Genomic DNA, 25,797 nt, shown 5'->3' on the forward strand with positions numbered 1-25,797 from the left:
AGATAGATAGATAGATAGATAGATAGATAGATAGATAGATAGATAGATAGATAGATAGATAGTCATAACACACCATGAATCATAACTGGTTTGCACATTAGTCATTATTTCACACCCGTCAATATGTTTTCTTGACTTGCTCAGTGTTGGGCTCCATGATCACAGCGCGTCATCATCTCGCTGTAACGCGCTGTGGCTTTAAGAGGCCGCTGCAGCGCTGCAGGCTGCAGCGCTGCAGCGGCCTCACCTCATTGCAACACCGGGGTGTGGCGTACAGAGCGCGGACCGGAATAAAAGCCCTCAGACTTCCTGGACCCACTCGTGGAAGAGTGAGACCTCATCGCACCATCATGGCTGAGTGGAAGAAGAGATGTGAGGCTGAGTGGAGCCTGCAGGGCGCGCCGATGCCCGACAGCCTGGACTGGAAGTCCGTCTATGACGCCAAGCCGCTGGGGAGGAATATGCTGAAGAACCCGTCGCCTAATGGTAAACACAACAACAACAAAACACCAACAACAACACCAACAGCGTTAGAAACACTGCTGTGCTGGCCTACCTGCTGATCAATGGAGTTTATTTACAGCACTGATCCAGAGGAGGGATCAAAGTTTCAGATGTTAGTACTTGTTGCAAGTTTTTCAAAGTAATTCAAAGTGTTTTAAAGTTGTGGTTTGATGCTGAAGTGGTGTCGAGATGCCTCCCCTCATCTGTCCGTCAGCACCAGGCTGCTGCTTCTCTCCAGCAACGAGAGCTGCCAGCTGTGCGGCGGACTGGGGACGCGCGATGCTGCTCTCTCGCTTTGGGGTCTCCGTGCGCGCGCTGACTGTCTATATCACGTGGTTTCCTTTGAGCTGGTAGTTCGTGGACAGCCACTAAAACAGGAACATTAGCCAACTGTCTGTCTGCGATGTGATCCATAAAAGTACCACACATCTATGAAACAGAAAAAAAGTGCAACCGTATGACATACAAGTGCAGAAAAGTATGACTTGTGACAATGAATTTGCATCACTTGTCACAATAATATTCCATAATGGCTATCTCTAATCCTCAATGTAACTGTAACCCCTTGCTGCATGCATGGAGCCTTGCAGGTCGCCTTGGCCTCAGATCTCTTTTTGAGTCAGTAAGTTTCAAAAGCATCTGAAAATGTATATGAAATGCTCAACGCCAACGTTTTCAAAGCTGTGTGGAACATATTTCAGAGAAATAAAAAACATCAACCAGAGAGGGGAAATAGGACGACAGAGACCAAGGTTTGGGGTGAGGTGAGGCTTTAGGAGGTGTGTGCACCATTTACCATGCTGTGTGTACGTATTTATCAACAGAGAAAACGTTGGTCCATCCAATCTGTAACAGGTCAATGTTTGAGAAGAGAGGCCTTGGTAGATTATGTTGGGCTTTACCTCCATCTCCATAACTTCAAGTGACCGCTGTGTTGGCTCAGGTTGAAAAAAGAAGAATGTTGTAAAGTCGGATTCTTCAGTGACAGCCAACGACACTGGAAGTTGACTTGTCCCAAATAATGCAGAGGTCAGCGTCATGAGCTGTTGACTGATACTTACAGAGTTTGTGTGTCACACAGAGGCACACCCTGTCAGAGACTTATCCTTTGGCTTTGGGAGATTTACGGTAGCTTCAGCGGGCGTGGTGCCATTTACAATTGCCCCTTTGTCTTCTCTCAGGCGTCAGCAAGGACATCCCTCCGCCTGAACCCGACCTGCCTGAGGAGCCAACACGTGGACCTCCACAGGTCCAACCTCCCGGTGAGGCGCCGGAGTGTTTTTGTGTGGTTTGAGCTGCGGAGCCAAAAAACGCGGGAAAAAAATGTATGATTGTTTTTTTTTCTCAATTCGCAGGCGATTTCAGCGGCTGGACCACGAGCACCGAGACCCTCCCCTACGACTCCAGTGGCATCCCAGAGGGTGCTGTGTGCTGCCAGTTGCCTCTCTGCAGGTGGGTGTCACCGGAGGGGTCAGTAGTTCAGCGATGCAGCTGGTCACAGCAGGGATAACATGTGGGCGTATGATTTCACCACAATAGAGAACATAAGGACACTGACTCATGTGCGTGTGGTGAATGTGTCTCGTCTCTCTTCCTCTCTCTCGTCCTCAGCTGGTTCACCATGGAGCAGGTAGTGGACCTGAAGGCCGAGGGACTGTGGGACGAGTTGCTGGACGACTTTCAGCCTGAAATAGTCATCCAGGACTGGTAGGCTCCGGTCGTAGATGACACTGTGACAGTCTGTGTTTTTACAGTCTGTGCTTGTCATTCAGGTTTTGCAAAGCGTTTGAATCGCCCTAGCGTGGATGGGCCTCTGGCTCACAAGCCACCATGACATTGGCTCCATTAGCGTAGCATTCAAAGTGCAAATGCTAGTTGATATTACATTAAAACAATCATTAAACATGTCAATGATGTATGAAGCTTAAAAGTACAATCTAATGGGACTAAATATATGTGTTCTGCTGCGATGCAAACCAGGAGAAATATTGCATTTTACTTGTGTGTTTAAATATTTAAACCCATTGTTTTTTTGCCGCTGCTGGAGGTCACAAGAAATCATCAAAGTCTAACTTCATTCATTATCCTTTCAGGATGCATTTCACAGTTGCTACTAATTTTCATAGGAAATGACTTCCGGTCATTTGGTACTAATGGAAGCACGTTCTGGGTTTTCCTCGTAACTCTAGTCAACTCTCAACTCTCCAACCGCACAGCAAAGTCCCCGCTCTCGCCTGCAGATGCCTGAACAGCGCCTACTAGTGGTCATAACTGTTATCTCACCATCAACTTAACAGAACTAAATATACTAATACTAAATATGTGTATACGAGAAGATAGACAGCAACTCAATATCATTCTAAATGTATACTTGCACATGTATAATTTCTTAACCCTGTGTTTACTTTATCAAGTTTACATCGCATAATTTCACTCTTTCTTAATTCTAATGAAATTCCCTCTAGATTTAAAGATCTTCCTCTCCCGGTCCAAGCACATGCAGGTTAGGGTGAATTGCTGAATCCCAGTTGTCCGGAGGTGATGATGTGAAACAAGAATGCTTGTCCGTCTCTCCGCGTCGGCCATTTGATTGACATGTCCAGGGTGTTACCCCGCCTCTCCCCCGTGCCTGCTGGGATCGGCTGCCGGATGCAGTTACTTATAAAGGAATGGATGAATCCACTTATCATTGGACTCTTAATTCCTCATGCATGTTGAATTGTGTGCTTGGCTGTCCTACTGGTTGACCTGATGTGCCGTGACTTTAAAGAATCTCCAGGTTTCACTCACAACAATCCCATGGAATTAATCCATTTGAAGTGGAATCAAATGACACCGCCTCTATTTCGCATTTAAATTATTACAAACAGACAAAGTTGTTGCCAGGAAGCTTCATGGAAGTTGACAGGAAATAACGTAGGTAGACCTGTTAAATAAGTTGTTATCCACATCTTCTATCGCTCTGCGTTTGGCAGCGTTTATTAAAGTGCTGCCATCTGATGACACACTTTTAAAGTATCTGTCCCTCCGTCAGGTACGAGGAGAGTCAGCTGCATGACTCCATCTACCAGCTGCACGTGAAGCTCCTGGGTGCAGACAAAAGCGTGATCTCAGAGCACACCGCCCACCCCACCGAGGACCGCAGCGCTTACTCGCACACCTGGAAGGAGGTGAGTCCCCCGAGCGGCCTGAGAGCTGGCCGTCATCAGGATGACTCCGGCCCTTTGACTGCACGTCTCTCTGTTGACCTGCAGGTGTCCCACGTGTTCTCCGGCTACGGACCGGGGGTGAGGTATGTCCACTTCCAGCACCGCCTGAAGAACCAGTTCCTGAACGGGTTCTACGGCACGCTGTCCAGCGGCAGCTCGGTGGTGGTCAGACCCACGAGAACCAGCGCCTAGGCCCCAACCCTGCAGAAAGCTGCAATGTTGCTATCACACTCGATGTCACCAACCAGATCAACACATATAGATCAACACATATTTCCTTGTGTTGGGTTAGGTGGTAAAATGGTTTGATTTGAATACACTAAGAAACATTGCAAAGTATGCAACCACACAAGATAGATATTTGCATTCATTTTGTATCTGCTTTAAAAAGTAAAGGGTGGAAAGATCATTTCTTTTTGCTGTTCTTTGAGCATCCATACACTGTTTTGTGCCATAATAAAATATTTTTCTTATTTCAAGCTATGTTTTATTTGTCGCAGAGTTTAGCTAATCTGCATGGAGTACATTAGATAAATGTAAGATTCACAGGTCATCTTACTGCGGGGAAAGGTTTCTGCCCTTAATGACCTAAAACTCATGAATTGGGGAATTTTTGACACATTTTCAAAATGTTTTGCGGTTCATTTATTCTCAAATCTACTCTCCAGAAAATAAATATAACAAATAAAAAATGAAATGGGTACAAACACTATTCCAACTCCAGTACCTTGATGTACATCTCAGGCAAGACTGACTCCTTAAAGACGCTTCTTGTTGGTTTGAAGCCATTTTCCCTCTTTTTGTTCCGCTGCTCTCCTTTTAATAATGCATGTGACCTCAATGCTGTATTGCACGATCCTTTTATTTATACATCTTTTTTAGGCTTTTATCAGAATATGTATGCTACAGGGATGTCACATCAATGTGTAATAGTATTAGTTCCACCATGAATACCAAAAGAAAGACAAACGTTTGAATTAAATCTCACAATACACATTAGTGATGAAGAGTTTTGTCTTTTGAAAAATATTCATGGTCTATACATCCACGGAGTGCTCAGCATGCTTTGTTCACGAGCCTTCTAATATATTCAACCGCCGCAGAGGATGAGAAAGAGAGAGAAATAAAAGCTCTTATTTGACATCACGTTTTGTAGAAAATCCTATTTGTCTGTCTAATTGTAACATTTCTATATATTTATATTTAAAAAATATATATTTTGTGGTTCATAATGATAAAGCTAATTTATCCAACATACCAAACTGAGCAGCAAAGTGTTAAACAGACAACAATAACAAAGGGCAGCATACAACACAGACAAACAAAACACATAAATACATCCAAACCAGTACCAGTAGCAAAGTACAGGTAGGATTGTGTAATGAAGGTTTGATCTCCAAACATATCTCACGTGGTTTATAATAATACATATATATTAATATAATATATATATATCAAAACGAGCAGCAAAGTGTTTGACAAATAAACAGCAGGATATACATTGCCGGATGGACATTTCCACCTAAATATATATTTATGAACCCACGTGAATAAATCCAAACAAGGTGTGCAAACTAACAGGGTGTGACTGTTTCTCTGTTGTCCCGCCAGAAAAACACACATTTCGGATGAGTTTTACTTCCGACCACAAACACCATCAATCCGCGTCAACGAACCGCTTTCTTTTTTCTTTTTTTTCTTTTTTTCCAACTCCACCGTGTTCTCCGAAGCAGGAACTTCGGAGGTGACCGTGAACGCAACACGTCATCCTCGCAGGCGTGGGCTCGCAGCATCAACGGCGATGCGCGTGAACGAGGAAAAAGTTCACTCTCGTCTGAGTTCAGCGGCGTGTCGGCACGGGGAGAGTTTGTTTACCGGAGCGCGTGTTTCCAGACTTCCAGAGGCGATGCCAGGCTCCGGAGGAGCTGTGCCGTAAAGCCCCGAAGGTAAGAGAGCAAAGCGGGGACGTGAAGGGGAGCACAGGGGATAAACTGGTATTTTGGGAGTTCGCTCACGGCGACGCCCTCGTGGCCATCCGTAGTTTTGATTGATAACGTAACGCGGTAAACAACTACTTTAATTGGAATCATTTGAACTTAATATATCATTATTAGACTCGTATAAATAGGCTTTAAAGTTCGCCATGAAGACAGGGGGACATTTGGCTCAAAGACCCACATCAACTCAAAATAGTATCTTTAATTTTCCCAATGAATCCTATAGTTAAAAAAAGTTATGATTTAGCATAACTCATTCTGAGGGAGGGATGATGTCAGTATAACAAGAGGGGAAAGGAACAAATTACCCACTGGTAGTGCTAATCTTATAGAATGAGTGAGTCTCCACCACTCATCCTCCACCCTCCATAATATAATATCACATTTTTTTCTTTTTCTATGTAGCAAATTGGGACTACAATCTAAATTTATTTGTGCAACCTTGTCATACAATGACAACATTTTTTTTGTTTTACCTAAAGTAGAAACTATTTCCTTTTAGTATACTTAAAAAAATACTTACTTTAACACTTGTTTACTTACTACACCATAAATAATAATAAATAACAGAAGTATGAGCAGAATACTGCTCTCCCTGGCACAGCTGGCCGGAACAAGTTTAGGCCATAATCTTTGCCTTATTTTTGCCGTTGGTGTTTGCATGGTGTACATCCATCACTGAGAAATGTTTTACCACAACTATTTATTCACCGTGCAACATTCAGTTGATGCTGTAAAAACGTCCTCCGCCCGGCGGCAGTAAGACGACGCCTCCACCTGCCCAACGACGCGCTGCAGGTGCTTTAGTTATCAGCAGTCTTCTGCCACTCATCTACTACGTGAAGGAATACAACTTAAAACATGATTTCCACTTAGTGTGTCTGTGTGTGTGCCCCCCACTGGTTCACATAGAGTGAAAGATCCCTGTTCCTTCCTCCCTGAGGAGGCCTGACCTTCAGAGCCGACATTTTAAGCACCGGTCAGACGCAGACCGGCTGCGTCCCACCTCGCCCGCCTCTTGTGTCCACCACAGCACTGCTGCCCACGGGCGTGTTGGGGGTTGATAATGTGTGAGACAGGGCGGCGTTGACTGCAGACATCACCCCTCATCCATTACATTTGATTACCACTTTTCAGAGAAGCACTGCATTGTATTTGTATTCATACATGTGGATCACAATGGATGAAGATTAACTTTCAGCACCACAGAACAGGGAAATAACACCACACGACAAACACACTGTATTTGAGATGATTACACATAATTGTAGTAAAAGTCATAGGCTGAAAACCACAAATAAATGTAGATAATACACTATATACACAGCTATTAATAATTTACAAATTGATTGATTAATCTGCAATTTATCAGCAGCTATTTTCAAAATGAATCCTTCATTTTCATGTTTCAAGCTGAAAACTGCGAAACACTTGCTGTTACCAGCGACTTGTGTTTTCTCTTTTCTTTTTCTCTCTTAAAAAAATAAAAAATAAAATATTTGGACTGCCATCATGAGTGACCTTGGGCTTGTGATGAAATTGCAATGGGACTTTTATACTGCTGCATTTTTATAGAGAAAACCCATTAATCAAGAAACTAATCTGAAGATTCATCCGTACTTTTTGTCTTCGGGCCATCTTGTCTTTCGGTGCCTCCCGACCGCGAGGACGACGATAGGTGTCGTGGTTTTAGACGCTAAATCCAAGCAATCCGCCACTAAAGCCTGGCTGACACTTAACCTGAAACACGAACCCGCCCCCTGCGTATGTGGCGGCTCAAGTAAACCAATGCTGCATCATTGTGCGCAGGCACCGATATGCCGCGCCGTCGCAGGTGCCACAGGACAAAAGGGCCGCGCCACACCTCGCGTTTCTCTCGGACCCGACTCTCCCGCTGAAAGCCTTTTTCATCCACGTGATTTAGGGAAGCCAAGACCTATGGATGGGTCTCTCTTACCCCGAGCGAATTAGATTACTGCACCTCACTTTGTTATTGATGTATGCTACGATAATGACCTACGGAGGCCGAAAGCTCCCCACCACATCCATGAGGACCGGAGAAATGATCTATTTCACAGGCCCAGATTTGTTTCTTTTTGGGGCTTTGCATCGTTGTTCAACAATCGTAAAGCTGGAGGTGACGGCAGTGTACAGTGTACAGTGTTAGTGCGTATCGGCCTCTCTGTGAGTGTGTGAGAGTGGGAGAGGAGAGTTGGTGGCTGTGGGGGTCTGTTTTGTTTTCACTGACCCCCTCGTCTATTGTGTCGTTCAGGCCCGCCGGCTGCCTCTGCATATTTTGTCGGCCTAAACTCGATCATCGCCCTGAATTGAAAGCGCCTGCATTGAAGAATAAAAGGCCCGAGAAAGACGTTTGAAACGGATGTGGTGGGTCGTGGTTACACTGCCTTGTCCACCCGTCTGTCCGCTTCCTGCTGTCACTCAGGTTGCTCCACCAGGCAATGAACCTTAAGAGCAATATGTTACCTGAGATAATAAGTAGAGATTTCCTCCTGAATACGTCACATGGAGGGGGGGGGGGGCAACTTCCCTTCAAAGATTAGTGATTGCTCTCAGCAACAGAGCCGTTGCCACAAAGTGAAACCAGTGCGTCTGTTTTTCTGGTGTTTCTGGCTCCATCCTGAATATTGCATAGCCCGGTGTCCTTGTCTGGGTTCAAATCCAAGTTGAAAAACGCTGTTCCTTCTAAGGTGACATGGCTGCAGAGGCCGGGGGCAGGGCGTCTCAGGTAATGGAAACCCCAGGAGCTGCTGTCTGCTCGCTGTCAGCTGTTTGTCTACCGGACCCTCTCCTCCGCCTCACCTCGCGGACCCATGCGGGCCTCGCTTTCTCCGCCCCGCCTCCCGGTGAGCCCGGCCCGAGGGGCGCGCGTGGAGGAACCAGGAAAAAAGGTGTAACGTTTTTTGGTTTTAAAGCAGAGGCGGAATCACTCAAGGGGGAGAAACGAGAGTGACGACTCGGAGACGTCAGATGAATTCATCTCAGAGTCAAAGTGATTTAGAGAAGGAGAGAGACGTGGAAGGGGCCTGTTTTAAACTGTCACAGCATCTTATTCATGCTGAACCTGAAATCACACTGGAATATAGTTGCACGGTGATGCAACATGTATACCGTGAGATGCTGTAGTATTATGCCACAGTGTTTATACAGCAATGCAAACACATGTATGTCATGTACCGCTTGTGCATCAGGCCGTCAGGTCCAACATTGCAGATCAGTGAGAGTCCATCAAAGCCACAAAGACCTTTTGGAATGGATGGACTTTGATGGATTTTTCTTGTTCTATGTGATCTTTAAATGATGGCAGTGATAACAGTTCCCAAGATGGGTAACCGTCATGAATACTGTCACAGTCGCAGGACAGTGTGAATCCTGTCAGGGAGCGAAGGAAGCGCTGTCACCAATTAGACTTCCCCCCCAAAAAAGTACATTTATGATCCATGTAGCAGACATTGAAAATGAACCATAAACCAGGCAGAGAAACAGAGCTGGTGACATACTGAAAAGTCCATCGCCGAACTGGAGGACCTGAACAGCGTGGCAGCGTGCCCGCCGCCGCCGCGCTGTAAGCTAAGCACCCGCGCTCAGCCGAGCTTGCACTACCGCCGCTCAGATTGATGGTCATGTTGACCCTGTGGACACGGGGCGCGAGGGGGGGGGGGGGGGTGCCACTTGGGGTTGTCTTTCATCTGGGCTTCCAAAAAAACAATTAATTCGGCTGCCGGTCGTGATTGAGCCCGCGTAGGTAACTTAAAGCACTTTGGAAGTGGTCGGCGATCGGTCTTCGGAGCTGGAACTCAACATCACAGGCCCCTCTATTGATGCACTTTGCATGAAGGACACATGGAGGACACGTGAAGGACACATGGAGGACACGTGGAGGACATCCAGCAACATCCTGTCAGTGTTCTACAATCCATCAGAACATAGTCATATTTTCAACTCACTGCTATTCTCTCTAACTCTGCTGATCCAGTTGCCAAATATCACACGAGTGCGCACCTTAAGTGACATTAAAGGTATACTTCTACCACAAAATAATCATTGGTGTGTCATATACTCCCCTCAAGTTACACTGAATTCTTGAAGGATCTGATGAATTTAAGTAAACACACAAAACGGACCCTGCACACAGCCTGTGCGGTGTAATCTGTGTCTGTCACATGTACAAGTGTTTATGATTGTTTTAAATAGTAAGATTTGCGTGAAGATTTGCATGTTTGCGAAGTAGTGAGACCCTGACGTCCCCATTTCCCTAAATTCATTGAGACTTTTTGGAGGGGGGAAAGGGCTGAGATTGTTCCACCGGTCAGTAGCCGCTGTCTAGCTCTTGAGATGTCTTTAAGAACAGCGATGCGAAGTGAAGCCGTGACTCAGACGTTCCAGCTGTTTAAATGTGTAATCCGATGTGCTCTCCGTCCCGACAGGCTCCTCACTCTGTCAAAAATTGAAGTGCATTCATAATTCAGTCCAGTGACTAATGTAACTTGTTCAAACATTTGCAGAGAACTAACTGCGCTCTGTGGAAACAACAAACCCTGACTTGACGGTTAACTCGATAACTCTTTAACCAACCCTGCTCCGCTTCATACGCTCTGTTCTCAGGACCGGGATTTAGTATGCATGGAACTCTTTGACGTTTTTTTTTATTTTTAAAGGTTGATATTTATTGTTTTTACTGCATCTGTTGTGGCACAAAGTGCCGTGGACACGATCCAGCGTGGTCGGGCGGTGAAATGTGAGAAATGTTGGATGTAAATAAAACCATGTTTACAATGCGGCCTCCACGAGATACCTTTAATGCCTCATTACGGGTTTGGCCCGGTCTCTATCTCTCTATCTATCTGTCTGTCTGTCTATCTGTGCGTCTGTGTCCTGGAGGATCGTCTTTCACTCGGATCCATCGGGGGTTCATTGATAGGCCCATCGCAGCCGGCCAAAGCCCGTGTTACTTATTAACGGGGTGGATCTCTTTCCTTTCTTTACTTTAACTGCGAGCAGAGAGACCATCTAACTGCCTTGATTTGTGTGCGTGTGTGTGTGTGTGTGTGTGTGTGTGTGTGTGCGTGTAGCAGTGGAGACGGTTTTTTTACCGTATTGCTCAAAATCAAAGAGAAAATTGCTTGGCGCTGCAACCCACAAGGCCGCAGGGGGGAAACAAATGAATTTTCTCAAATATACGCGAGAGTAGCGCTAAAGCAACGAACATGCAGCAGCAAATTCTACAAAATGAACATAACCCTCCCCTAAATTACCTACATGTCCAGACTATGAAGCAGATGGCCAACACCACGATTTCATCAGTTTCCTGTGTCCCAAAAATAAAAATCATAAATGGGGAGAAAGAACTTTCCCAGACCAGTTTGATTATACGAGTATTATATAACTATTTCAATTGGCCCCATTCTTCCACGGGCAGAATAATTTAAAGCTGCTATAATCAATGTTTTAACAGCAGTTTTCCGTTAAACCGCTCCCAATAACACTGCACACCAGCTGGCCTAACAGCAGGCGGATAAAGTGAGCGACTAGCTGTTAGCGGAGCCTTTAGCATCTACAGCAGAGGTGTCAAACTAATTTTAGTTAAGGGGCCACATGCTGCCCATTTTGATCTTAAGTGGGCTGGACCAGTAAAATCACAGTATAATAACGCATACATAACGACAATATTTCTCTATGTTCACATGATATTACCAAGGAACTCCTTGGTAATATCAGTGCACGGGTTGTGACTGTGGCTCAGTGGTTAGTATCCCTGTCTTTCAATCAGAGAATTGGTGGTTTGAACCCTCGGCTCTGCTCGTTGACTTTTTTTCTGTGATTTTAAGAGTTATCCAGCGTTGTCCGGCTGCATGTGCTGTATGTTTGACACCCCTGATCGACAGAGTCGTGCATGTCCCTCAGGAATTCACGGCTTAGAGGAGAGTGAATGTTAGTGGTTGCCTTTAGACTAAGTGTTTAGGATGAGGTGTGAACACAGGCGTTGATCGGCTGTCTGTGAAACCGATGCATTGTATGGTATTGGTTTACCAGCGCATCGAGAGTACTTCCTGGAAAGGGGATCTTTGTCAATGTTCAAGCTGTAGTTGTCTTCCTGTCTGTGATGTATTGGTAATGGAGAACATATTTTGCATATTTAACCGCTGTCCGGTTTGGGAGTTGTCCGTCCTTTCTTTTTTTTTTTTTTTTTTAACCCTTTCAGAGTGTGTTTTTAGTTAATGAAAGCAACATTTTGGTCTAGTTTGACTTGTTCAGCATTCGGTTGCACTCTTGTGTCACTTCTGGTAGCAAAAAAACAAGATATTGACTGTCAAGATTAAGGCTTCAAAACTTCACAATGACTATGTCACTTGTGGCTATGGGAGACTAGCTTGATTTGAAAAGTCCATCCGTCTGACAGTGTAGGCTACGAAAGGGGTACATTTATTTTCATGGATTCTTGAATAAATCCTCTCTGTCATGAGTAGCATCCCTCACCAGTCAGTACCCCACTGTCCGGGTGCAGGACATATTAAACTGTCCAAGGTGCTAACTGGCCTTTTTTTTGCTGGCGCTGCTACCTGTGTAAGATAACCCCAGGCAATCACTTATCGCTGGTGGTGACGGATACTGGACGTGTCAGAGGCCGTAAGGCGAGAGGAGCTGTCACCCGGCTCTCTGTTCCTGTGCGCTCAAGAGGACGAGAAGCCCGCAGACCTGTCGACACCCCAGGACCCCCGGGCCCCCGTCTCCCAGGCCCGGTAAAGGCTTGAAAGAAGAGCTTTTTGTTCGCTATCGCCAACTTTCACCATGAACACGGATGACGTCGTACCTAAAGCCGGATCTAAACAATGTCTTGAATCAGTGTCACGACGGAAGAAAGCTCTGAGTGACAACGATCTGTCCATTTACCTCCCCTCTCTCTGAAGACGTACTCCCTTTATCCACCAGGCTTCCTCTCCCTGATGATGTTTACAGAGCTGCTCGCAGGTGACATGAAAGGAAGCGATATCCTGCTATATTTAGGTGAATGCATCAATCAATAATGCATCCAGCTCTTCCAGAGCTGGCCACCCTTGATTATCCCAGAGTCCTATATTGCCTGTGAGGTCTCAGCTGCATTGTGCAGGTCAGTGGCCAGGAAAAGGCACCACTTACCACAAACAGCAGATCTGGTGTTGGGACCTGGAGCTCTGAAGACGTAGTAGTAGTAGTTGTCGTGCATTTCCTGGAGGTCATATGATTATAGAAATGTTGAAGTGTTAGCTTCATAAATGTTAGTGAAAGTGTTATTTAACACATTCGGAGTGATTTGACAGAAACTCCCTGTCTCTGTTGCATGTGCGCTATTGTTCTCCAAAGACGAGCATCGAGGAAGTTATTTTTGGTGAGCCTACCCCCCCCTCCTCAAAACTCCCGCCCCCTATCAGTACCCTGCTGGTGTAAGGTGGCCCTTCGTCTGAGGTCGTGGTAACCATAGCAGGCCTTGGAAAGTGAAATGCGATGCGGCGGGCCCTCTGGGCTGTGTTTCTGAATCACAACTCCATAATGAGCTGGCAGAGCTCAGGCTGCATCAAAGATGCAGCACCCCGGTATCTGTTTTCAACTCCCGCTGCACAATAGTGCCGTGTCACCTGTGCCGGGGGAGTGGAGGGATGGAGGAGGGGCGGGGATCCTGAAGGCTTACTGCCACCCTGGTCACACCCATACTTCCTCACGCCACTTTGGACTCCCCACTTATCAATATTATTATTGTTATTATTTAATCCTGAACAAGCATTAAAATGCTCTAACAGTTTCCAAAAGCGAGATCGCAATTTATACATTTGTGCATCAACAGTTGCTGTGTTCAGATGATACAGACGTGTCTTTCTTGTAATAAAGTGCTTTTCCAAAGTCAAATTCATGTATCACAGTTTGAAATGAAGTACCATCGTGATGAATTATGACCTGTAAAATAAATAAATAAGTTGTAGTTGCACACACAGGGTTTACTCATGTAACTTACCAGCGATGGTGTCGAGCAGGACAGTGACAGAGTAAGTTAGCCTAACTGGTAAAAGAAGGCAAGTAATTCAAAACACAACGTGGTTATTGAAATTGGTGCGTTGCTCTGTTTCTTCCTCAGATATCATTTGAACATGAGCTGGCACAAAGACACTGAGGTTTTTGCTTTCCAGAGGGATTCCCACAGAGACGTCACCACAGCGCTGGCGGCAGAACAACACCCGGCGTTAGCCGTAAATGAGTGCTGAGTCATTCTCGCCACCGAGGTTCAGTGATTAGAGCCGGAAAATGAGAACCATGGGAGCTGCACGGCTTAACTACCTGGCTTCAGTTTCTCATGGGTCACTTTTAATTGCTATTTAAGCAAATCTTGGTGGCAATGATAAAAAAAAAACAACCTGCATCCCGGCTAACGGTGGAGCACGCTTCCAAATGACATCACTGAAATAGTATGTACGAGTCCGTCTGTGGGTACTCGTCACCCGCTTGGTATTACAGAGGATAACCTTGCAGGTTTTGTGTTAGTGAAGTGCATTTTATCCTCACATGACTCACAAAACTGATACTATGCAGCCGGTTAAGGTGTCTTTTACAAGATGACGATACGCTGCTTTGAGTGGGAGCTGCACAGTTGTTCAACGTCAACGTTCTCGTGCATTTGTACACACAAAGAAATGCACCAAAGTTTGAACATTTTGTACTGTTAGATCTCACATTGGTTCTTGGAAAATGGGAATGATGTTATTATATTACATCATGCAGGAATGTAACTATTATTGCATATTAATAGCAAGCCTCAGAGGCCATGGCCGTGCTAGCAGAGAGATGCAGAGATATTTCAGCGTGCGCCAAAGTGGTGGGCCGACCAACCGACAGACCTGCCGCTCGTATGCAAAATGAATGAAAATTCAACAACTATTTATGGAACGACTGTGGCTCTGTGGTTAGCATGCCTGTCTTTCAATCAGAGGATCAGCGGTTTGAGGCCCGCCTCCGCTCGTCCCCGTCCTTGAGCAAGACACTTTACCCTCAATTGCTCCCCGTTGCTGTGTCTACGGTTTATAGAGCAAAAATGTAATGTTGTCATTTGCGCAAGAATTATGGAGCAGCATTTGTTGGCAAGAAAATGCTCAAAATGCTGATTAAATATGAAGAAAAATGCAAGTAAAATAAGAATCTGAGGCGTGAAATATTAAGTTTGAATATCGGGATGCAATATAACATTTACGATTTAAAAATAAGTATATATTTTGTTTTTTATCCCTACAATTACAATCCAACACGTGAATACAAGCGTCATCTTTAATGGTCTTGATAGTGGACCACTTCTCTCCACACGAGTGTTCACAACTGTATTTACACCCAATTGTATGTTTTTGCTCCGTTTCCCCAGGAGAGTCCTCTGACCCAGTGTCTCTCCCCCCTCCGGTCCCCCCCGGTTGCCCCTCCTGACTGAGGGATATCATGGGCGACCTCCCTGTCCACCTCTCCCCGCTCCTCTTCCTCCTCCTCTCGTTCCTCCTCCTGGCCCACCCGTGCGCCTCCATCACGCCGCGGGTCCTGGAGCGAGCGTCCGCCTCCGAGCAGCCCCAGTCGTCCGCTAACGCCTCGGGGTCCGGCAAGCGGACCTGTCCGGGCATTGTGGTGTGCCAACCCGGTATCCTGCTGCCTGTGTGGATGCCGCTCGACCCCCCGATCGGGGAGCAGGCGGGCAGGGCCGTTGTCTACTTCCTCTGTCTCGTGTACATCTTCCTGGGTGTGTCCATCATCGCAGATCGCTTCATGGCGTCCATAGAAGTCATCACCTCTCAGGTACTCAACCGCACGTTTGTAGGAGATTCTTACTTTGTCGACTGTAGCGAGCAATGATTTGGTCCAATTCTACTCTCTGATTGTGAATTAGCCCAAAGGATCTTGGGAAATTCAATGCACCATTACACCACAGTGAACGCTGGAGAGCATGCTTGCTTTAAGACTTGCATTTTTAAAGAAATATCAAAGTAAGGTATACAATGTGTGTGTGTGTGTGTGTGTGTGTGTGTGTGTGTGTGTGTGTGTATATATATATACATACCCAACATATGTATGTATGTATGTATGTATGTATGTATGTATGTACGTATGTATGCAATAGACTGGCAACTTTCGCCCAATGACAGCTGGGATTGGCTCCAGCGCCCCTAATCAGGATAAGCGTTTTGCATAATGGATGGCTTTTGGATAATATATATACTCTCCAATCGTATTTGGGACCTTTGAGATTGGATGTAGAGTACATTGCTCGCTTACTTTGACCAAAACTCTTTAGTACGTCTTCAACATTCTCCCAAAAAGAAAATTATTTCATTGATTGCAACTGGAACTTGTACATATGAGATTGGTGGTAACGGCATCTTTGTAGTTGCTTACAAATGTCTGCGCTTGCAGGAGAAAGAGGTGACCATCACCAAACCCAACGGGGAAAGGACAGTAACCACGGTGAGGGTCTGGAACGAGACGGTGTCCAACCTCACGCTCATGGCTCTGGGCTCCTCGGCGCCTGAGATCCTGCTGTCCGTCATCGAGGTGCACCCGTCATCTCACAGATCTTTCTGTACACTCACCGATGAAATGTTCTGAAACTCTACATCCTTTTACATTCCACATGCTGCTCAGAGAGAGACACAGAAATCTGTGACTCGTTAAAAGTTCATAGATTGACACATAAATCAATAAATTATAACTATATGTATATAGACGGAATTATTGAAAAATTAGGGAAACCTTTTACAACACCAATGTGAACATACCGGGGTATATTTCAACTTATAAATGCATTTGATTTTCATTTTTTTTCCAGTCATATATTCATACATATCTAATATTTGAGTATTACCACAAAACAAGTCGATTTACTTTATTTTGGTTGTTTCTTGGCTCCTCAATTTAGTTCAAGATATTATAAAATAAAAAGATCTTTGATATGGATCCAAGCAACGTGTGTCTTTCTTTTCTTTTTCATCCCTAAAGGTGGTTGGGCACAACTTTAACGCAGGGGAGCTCGGCCCGAGCACCATCGTGGGCAGCGCCGCCTTCAACATGTTTGTGATCATCGGCCTGTGCGTGTGGGTGATCCCCAACGGAGAGACTCGTAAGATCAAACACCTGCGAGTGTTCTTCATCACGGCTTTCTGGAGTATATTTGCCTACATCTGGCTCTACCTCATACTGGCCGTCATCTCCCCTGGGATTGTAGAGGTGTGTTTCTGACGCTCATCAATGTGTTTCTCAATTCATTCATAAAGTGTGTCAATCATCTCACGCTCGCATCGCCTGCATTGCCAGGTGTGGGAGGCCGTGGTGACTCTGCTGTACTTTCCCGTGTGCGTGATCTTGGCTTGGATCGCTGACCGTCGCCTGCTCTTCTACAAGTACATGCACAAGCGTTACCGCGCCGACAAGAGGCATGGCATCGTGGTGGAAATGGAAGGTGACCTCGCGCCCAAAGGCATCGACGTGATCATGGACAGCAAGTTGGCGGACGGCGCCGCGTGCCCCGAAAACTCGGCCAGCGTGACGGTGTCTGTGCAGACGGGCACCGAACTAGACCAGAACAAAGATGAGGTGAGACCGGTGGCTTTTTTTGGGGGGTAAGACAGCAAGGAATTGTCCTGGGATGTAAGGGTCTGAGTCATTGGGGGTCCCGGGCTCAGTTGATGAGACCAACTGGAGACCGTTTCTGTGGCGTGAGGTCTTGGTCCTGGTGGATCGCAGCCTCCAGCCAGAGGGAAAGGACTCAAACAGTTTGTGTCCAGGGTGAGAGCGGTCGGCTGCAATCTTTCTTGTCCGCTTCAGGGTCCTTGAAGCGAACAAGTCGTGAAGGGAAGGCAGATTGCAGCCAATCACCCTCTCAGCAGAGCGGATGATGCGCTGAAGTCTGCCGTTGTCCTTGGCAGTGGCTGCAGTGTACCAGACACTGATGGAGGATCACAGGATGGACTCAATGATGGCAGTGCACCATCAAGGTCTTTGGCAGGTTCAACTTCTTCAGCTGCCTTCTTCATAAGAGCATCCTCTACTTGGGGATGGAGCTGATGTTCGGCTCCAATTTGAGGAAGATGAAGGACTCTACAGCGTTGACTGGGGTGGGACTGCATTTTAGCGGAAATCCACAACCATCTTCACTGTCTTTAGAGCGTCTTTAAAAGGCTGGAGGAAAGGATAAAGCTACGAGCAGGGAAACATCTTCTACTCGCATGCCGTCAGTTGCATTTCACTAACGTTTTGTCATAAAGAAACACCAATACTTTGCTGTTGAATCCCACCAAACCCTCTTATTATTGCTAATAATGCGATTTCCTCTTCTCGCCTAGGTGGTCCGCATCCTGAAAGACCTCAAGGAGAAACACCCGGACAAAGACCTGGACCAGCTGATTGAGATGGCAAACTACTCCGCCCTGGTTCACCAGAAGAAGAGCCGCGCCTTCTACCGGGTCCAAGCGACGCGCCTGATGATCGGCGCCGGCAACATACTAAGAAAACACGCCGCTGAGCATGCGCGCCGCTCAATGGGCCAGGAGGACGACAAGGCCACGTGCTCGCACATTTGTTTCGAAAGTGCACAGTTCCAGTGCACGGAGAACTGCGTCTCCCTGAACCTCGGGGTGATCCTCGACGGAGGCACGGGTCAGAACACTTTCTATGTGGACTACTGTACAGAGAATGGGTCGGCCAATGCCGGGGCCGACTATGAATTCAGTGAGGGAACCCTGGTGTTTAAGCCAGGGGAGAGCCGCAAAGAGATCAAGGTGAGAATTTGATATATGGAGACATACATATGTATATAGTCGAACTATGAATGAGCAGCGACCTCTCCACCAATATTTCAGTGTTTTCTATCAGTGGAACTATGTCTGTCCTTAACCAAAGAAATCCTCTGTTGACTCACACTCTCACTCAGTAACAAACTAAAATTCTCCACAAAGAATCACACAAAAGCTTCACTGTACATCTTGTGTTTATCAGTGAAGTGAACATACGTTTCTTGAAAAGCATAAAAAACGACTGAAAGAAATCTAAAATGGATGATTCTTTGGCTAATGCACTATGAGGGCGAGGCGGCCCGAAATGGTACCGTGAAATCGTAACTGTGAAAAGTATGTTGTAGTGCGTGTCTGCATTCCAACTGTCGTGGCCTTTTGCATCCCCACACTTCCTCTGCTCTCCAGGTGGGCATTTTGGATGACGACGTCTTCGAGGAGGACGAGCATTTCTTCGTGCGTCTTCGAAACCTGAGGCTTGAGGAAGGGGCGCCCGAGGGGACGGGGACCCCGCCGAAAGGCCGACTTGTGGAGCCGCTGGTCGCCACCGTCACCATCTTGGACGACGACCACGCCGGCATCTTCACCTTCGGCCAGCGCGTGCTGCGCGTGAGCGAGAGCACCGGCACGCTGGCGGTGACGGTGGTGAGGAACTCGGGCTCCAGGGGCACCGTCGCCGTGCCGTACCGAACGGAGGACGGCGGCGCCAAAGCCGGGGTGGACTACGAGCACACCGTAGGGGAGCTGGAGTTCATCAACGAACAGACCAGGTGAGCCGCAGGCAGCATCGGAAGTAGCTACTGGGAAATAAGATACAGGAGTGGAATGGATGTAGTTCCTGACAACATTCATCTATTCTTGGTGCCAAACATTGGGACTCTTGAGGTTGCATCTTCCTGTTCAACATCCCTTTAAAACAATGATCAATGATCAATAACCCTCAAATAAATATTGTCAGGGAAGTCTATGAAAAAACACATAAACAATCAGTCCATCTCATTTTTATGCCCTGGAATTGGTGCACTTGTGAGTTTGTGCACCAAAACCACTGCTTTGCCATCATTAAACAAATGTATGTAGACTATATAGAAAGACTTACAACAAAGTTTTGTTTTTTAACTTTTTCGCAGGGCGATATGGTGGCATAGCCCATGTTCCCAACAAGTTTCTTTCCTATATTTTCTCACTTGGCCAGATCCGTGAGAGTTAAAATAATAGACATGATTTGACTGACACAGCTATGCAGCATCCTCAAGGCTTTTCTAATCATACTTCTATGGCCCATTAGTGCTGCTTGTAGGAAAGGGGCATCTGACCCTCACTGAAAGATGACCAGGTGGAGGAGGAATTACATGACGACTTGATGCCTAAAGATAACCCCCTCTCCCCCGATCAGGTGTGGGCACCTCTAGTCACCCCATGTAAACTGACGGATCCTTTTCCCATTAAAGTTTCATCTTATATAAGCTGTGTTTGCACATGGACTGATTGAACATTTAGTGAAATACTTGAAGGCCTATCAATAGGTACAGCACACTAAAGTGGGTGGCAGATTGTAGCTCAGGGTTAATGGATAGGCGTTAGGGTGTGGAGTCTTCTTGTTTCATGTCTTTTCTAAGCCGGGACCAGCATGCCCTGTTTATATGTAAACTCAACTTCCAAGTTGTCAGGAATTCATCAAAATATAAATTATGCAGACTTTGATTATTCACCTAGTTATTGCTGTGCTTCAAGTCCTTTAGTTTAATGCTATTGCTTTGGCACTGAGGAACAAGAGTGCACTATGTTACGTTCAAGCCTGAATTATTCAAAGCCTGCTGCGATTCATTATTTAGGTCACTACAATTTGCGAATGAGATTTAGACGGTCGAGCAAATGTTATAAGATATTATGTTGTTGATATGTGGTACTAAAACCGTGTGTGCGTGTGTGTGTGTGCGTGTGTGTGTGTCCAGTCAGATCTTACACGTGCGCATTATAAATGTGGAGGAGTACGAGAAGCAGGAAAACTTCTTCATCGTGCTCGAGGACCCCAAATGGCTGAAGCGAGGCCTCTCTGGTGAGTGTGTCCTCACGGCTTTGGTAGTGATGCGCCGCATGCAACGACGGTCAAAGAAGGGGTTTTTTTTTCACTGGCACTCGATTGTTCCCTCACGCGCAGTAGATGCCAGAGGTCTGGCATCGAAAACAACAGCAACACGGGCGGCTGAGCGCCGGCCACCTGCGTCAGAGCCAGTAACTGAAGATTACACGCTGCTATTCAGCAGCCAATTATGAATTTAGTGTCCCTTTAGTTGCCTGCTACCAATGTGTCAAAAATAGAACTGGATATGTGGCACTTGCGGTCAAATGAACCAATGGCATCAGATCGTAATGCACGGTAATTTATATCAAGTGCACTGTGCATGCCGACCTGCTGAACACAGAATAATAGAAGTGTTTTTTGTTGTTCCTGTTTTAGATCAAGTCTCTGGGGTATGAGGCTCTGGAAATAGTGTTGTTGTATTGTGTTGAATCCCTGTCTGTCTTTCTTCCCAGCTCTGCTGCTAAACCAGGGTAAGATAGTCTGAGTGTTAAAGGTGCCATGTGCAGCATTTTTTTTAAACACAAACACACTATTGTGGAAATAAGGATGGGCTTAGTTGCGGTCAGCAATAAAGGCAGTGTCAGGTCCACTACAGGTGGGTCCCTGTCACGCCAAGACCACTGAAGGAGAAGGCCCTTCTCTTGGGACTGGATCCTGCTGGTTATCAGGGCATAGCTCATTATTTACAGGAAGCATCCAAATGAATATGTCCCTACCTAACTGTGCTCCAGCTGTCAAAGACATCTTAGCTGTGCTTAGTGTGTTACTCCCAACAAGCTCTGATCTATGGGCATGGGCAGGGTTAAGACCACAACTAAAGTCTGTGTCTGTTGAAAAAAAAAGCTACTCAACTCGAGGCCAAAAAAAGTGCTCTTGGCCTCCTCAACATCCTGTTTCAACAGGACAAACATCCACTGATGAAAGCTAGATTCTCTCTGAATGCTACACGGAGCACCTTTAATTGTGTGTGCAGAGTGCTGAATGTTTGTTTCTTCTTCATCTTCTTGCATCAGGTATGGGCTCTTATGTCCTTGGCTGAAGTTGAGGATGTTTGTGTGTTTTTTGCAAATGACAAAAGAAATATATATGACAAATGGGACATGGTTATTTAACGTCCGCGCTCGCTGACAGGCAACCCCACCCCGGAGGAGGAGGAGGCCCGGAGGATCTCGGAGATGGGCAAACCCATTCTAGGGGAGCACAGCAGGCTGGAGGTCGTCATAGAGGAGTCCTGTGAGTTTAAGGTGTGTGAGTGGCTGATATATGCTGACTAGAGCAATGAATACAAGACATGTATAGTTCAGGTTTATCAGTAAATGTTAAGCTCATGTACGTGCAGCTTTTTAAGGAGCGTTTGAACATAATATTACGTTCACATGTCTCACGTTTCTCTGTGAAATACGCTGCTATCTGCATTTGCCGTAGCATACACGCTAAAGTTCCGTTTAAAAACTTTAACGAATATATAAGCACCTCAAGGGTCGGGGATTGTTCTTATGTAAGTATTTGTGTTTAAGCTCATTAACCAACTTACACCATCTTATTCACCAGACTCCCAATGGAGTACTAGACCAGGTACAGTTTCTGCCAGCATTCTGTGTGATGGGACTGACTAGAGGTTTTCTTGTCTCATATCCTCATCAAACTCTCCTCATAAGAACATCCTGTATTCATACTTACCCTTTCCCCCTTCTCCACTTCCCTCAGGCGTTACATGCATCTTGATTTAAGATGTGTGTGTTCATTCACGTGTGCTGTGTGTGAAATTATGGGTGGGTTACTTCCAAATTAGATTCAAATTCTGCAGCAGGACAGTGTTTTATGGGCGTGCTATTAATTTGAGCCATGTTCATGTTTGCCATATTTGCTCACACTGTGGCTCCTTTGAAACAAGCTTAGCTCTCTCTGCTGCTGTTAAATATGAATATGAAAAATATATAATACAATCCTGTGGATCCATCTGCCCTGTGTGTGTTAATACGAGCTACGACTGCCTCGCTCTCATTACTTTATGTGTTGTGACAGAACACAGTGGACAAACTCCTGAGGGACACAAATCTGGCTGTGGTGCTCGGCACTCACTCGTGGAGAGAGCAGTTCATTGGAGCGGTCACAGTCAGTGCAGGTCAGTGGCTGATTGTTTGCCTTCTTCTTATCGATGTTTTTGTCTTTAAACCACATTCATGTGGACCTATCGTCACCTGTAGTGTCTCTGTGTTTGTTCCCTGCCTCGGGTCAACGTCAACAAGCATTTGTGATGACCGTTATTGAGTGTAAAATGGGAAATTAAAGAGTTTTGCGTTGCAAACAATGTTTACAATTAAAATGTTGCAACTGTTATCACTGTCTGTCCGTTGAATATGAAACCGCAGCCATGAGCTGATTAGCTTAGCTTAGCATAAACACTCGGAACGGTTCATATCTCATGCTCACTGACATGTCACGTCCGTAAAAGGAGAAGTTGCGGCCTTACAGGGCGGTGTCCAAAATACAAAACTATTCCTTTTTAAAGGAGGGTGTTAGAAAGGTGAGCTGTGTTTGATTGATCTTCACTGTGTCTCCTTCCGACAGGAGACGAGGATGAGGGACAGGAGCAGCGCTCGCCCAACTGCTTCGACTATTTCATGCACATATTGTGCGTTTTCTGGAAGATTCTGTTCGCCTTCGTCCCACCCACAGAGTACTGGAACGGCTGGGCGTGTTTCATAGTGTCAATCTGCGTCATTGGTTTCTTAACAGCCATTATTGGAGACCTAGCCTCCCATTTTGGCTGCACCGTCGGCCTGAGGGACACCGTCACCGCGGTGGTCTTCGTAGCTCTGGGGACTTCAGTTCCTGGTAAGTGTTACTAGTCGTGAGTCTCATTTTAGTATTTTCCCCAAAATTCAGTATTCTATACATTTTAGCCCTGGTTATAAGCCCTGAAGGGATATTGCGTTAGATTCAACTCCTGAACTATTTGTTAACATCCTTCTTCCCCAGATACTTTTGCCAGTAAAGTGGCTGCCACTCAGGACCAGTATGCGGATGCGTGTGTGGGCAACGTGACAGGGAGCAACGCAGTCAATGTGTTTTTGGGCATCGGAGTGGCCTGGTCCATCGCTTCCATATATTGGCATGTCAAAGGTAAGGTCTTCCGCGTTGACCCCGGCTCGCTGGCCTTCTCCGTCACACTGTTCACCATCTTCGCCTTCTTCGCCATGGGGTTGCTGATGCTGCGTCGGAGGCCGTCGATAGGCGGCGAACTGGGCGGCGCGCGGACCATCAAAATCCTCACTTCGCTGTTCTTCTTCGGACTCTGGTTCCTCTACGTTCTCTTCGCCAGCCTGGAGGCCTACTGCCATATACAGGGCTTCTGAGAGCGCACAGCTGGGGAGAGTAATGACTGCACAATTAAAAACAACACACACCACTGGGACATTCACCTCTGCAGTTCTGTTCCAGTGACTTACCACTGAGGAGACTTATCATCACTTGACAAACTGCTGCCATGGTCTTTAAAAAAAACCCAACATATATATATATATATATATGTATATGTATATATATGTATATGTATATGTATATACATAAAAACCGACCACCGACTCGCACATACAAAAATCTGTATGTCTCCCCCACTACAGGACAGTTCCAGTCAGCAGAGTTTTTTGACTAACTAACATGCAGTGACTGTTTTTGATGGAGAGCAAAAGCAGGTTGGCACATACTCTGTGAGGTCACTGGATTTTGCTTGATTCTAGCGTGATGCCCGATGGTTCATAACCTGGATTTCAAGTTTGGTCTTTCCTTCTCCTCACGCTTATAGAGGCCAGGTCAGAGTAGGCGGCCTGAACCAGTAATTAGATAAGACAAACAGTGACAGCTGCTGTTACACAGATGTGCAATGTAAGTGTGTCGCCATGCTCATACCATGGCCACTGCTCTACGTTTGTTTGTCAGTAGGCATTAACCTACAATGAGGTCTATTTGCTCAAAGCAAAAAGTGGCATTTCTGTGGTTACCTCCAGTTTGTGCGCACGGATTTAGAGCAATGGTAATAAAACTGTTGACTGGGAGCGTTTGAGTTGTCTGGTGTACGACTTTGAATGGACCAGCCAGCCAATCGGAAGAGTTTTCTTCGGGCAGGAAAAAATAACTGAGCACATTTCGGTTACAATCTACAGTTAAGGGAGATAAGCTGCTGTTGTGTAATTATCTCACGCTGATAAATTGTGTTTCTCTGTTGAGTTATGTGACGCGAGGCATTGTTTAGTGTAATTTAATGCACCTACTGAGTTGAATCTCACTACAAGTATTGATAATAGTAAGCGATCAGAAATATATTGGAACATATAATTGACAAAGAATTACACAAGCAATGAATTTCTAATACGCTGTGAAATGGGGAAAAAAATGTACCTAGTATCTGCCATTGAGTGTGATTATTTAAAAGTGATGATTCATTCACCTCTGAAGTCTTATTTGTGTATTTATCGATGGTGTCATTTCATGTCTTTGTAATTTAATGTATTTAAGCTGATATGAACAAAAATACATTGTAATTTATTGCAAGCTGTCATAATTACATTGAAATTTAGACATTTTAGCTGAGTATGTCTCCATTGGATGAATTATTACTTCCTCATTAGTGCAAAGGATAACGTTTGTGGAAAAGAAGTGTGTAAAGAGAGATAGAAATCTTTCTGAAAATGTCAAAGTGTGTTGACGTGGAAAAAGCATGACTGGAAAATCGAAAACAGACATCAGATACAAGTCAAGTCATTTTTGTGAAAAAGGACCGGAGCAACGCAGCAATACAGCAACAATTTCCATGCAGGTGAGATGGAAGACTATAAAATCTGTACCTGAGATGCCAGTCTAAAGATTAAAGCATGCAAGATTGGATGGTGGACCCAGCATTGTGCTAAGATCTAAAACAAGGATCCAGCGTGGTGCTAAGGTCTCAAATAAGAACCCAGTGCTGTGCTAAAGTCTAAAACAAGGATCCAGCATTGTGCTATGGTCTAAAACAAGGATCCAGTGTTATGTTATGGTCTAAAACAAAGATCCAGTACTGTGCCAAGGTCTTAAACAAGGATCCAGTACTGTGCTAAAGTCTCAAATAAGGATCCAACATTGTGCTGAAGTCTAAAACAAGGTTCCAGCATTGCTATGGTCTAAAACAAGGATCCAGTGCTATGTTATGGTCTAAAACA

General features: G+C 45.6%; 2 protein-coding genes across 2 annotated transcripts; both read left to right on the forward strand.

Annotated features, from left to right (window-relative positions):
* Positions 1-258: 258 nt before the first annotated feature.
* nccrp1 (P1, F-box associated domain containing) lies at positions 259-4,824 on the forward strand. The gene is made up of 6 exons (XM_068600785.1): positions 259-486; positions 1,686-1,766; positions 1,860-1,956; positions 2,116-2,211; positions 3,539-3,674; positions 3,759-4,824. The coding sequence occupies exons 1-6, from the start codon at positions 351-353 to the stop codon at positions 3,903-3,905; spliced, it is 693 nt and encodes a 230-aa protein (XP_068456886.1). The 5' UTR covers positions 259-350; the 3' UTR covers positions 3,906-4,824.
* A 702-nt stretch (positions 4,825-5,526) lies between these two features.
* On the forward strand, positions 5,527-24,072 carry slc8a2a (solute carrier family 8 member 2a). Its single transcript, XM_068600170.1, has 12 exons — positions 5,527-5,659; positions 15,108-15,526; positions 16,142-16,279; positions 16,724-16,951; positions 17,039-17,317; positions 18,067-18,501; positions 18,922-19,283; positions 20,469-20,572; positions 21,731-21,843; positions 22,625-22,724; positions 23,171-23,437; positions 23,582-24,072. Exons 2-12 carry the CDS (start codon positions 15,179-15,181, stop codon positions 23,956-23,958), a joined length of 2,751 nt encoding a protein of 916 aa, XP_068456271.1. The 5' UTR covers positions 5,527-5,659; positions 15,108-15,178; the 3' UTR covers positions 23,959-24,072.
* The last annotated feature ends 1,725 nt before the right edge of the window (positions 24,073-25,797 follow it).

This window comes from Clinocottus analis, unplaced genomic scaffold (assembly GCF_023055335.1).
Source record: "Clinocottus analis isolate CAN_PGR_092001 unplaced genomic scaffold, fCliAna1.0.p SCAF_5, whole genome shotgun sequence".
NCBI lineage: Eukaryota > Metazoa > Chordata > Actinopteri > Perciformes > Cottidae > Clinocottus > Clinocottus analis.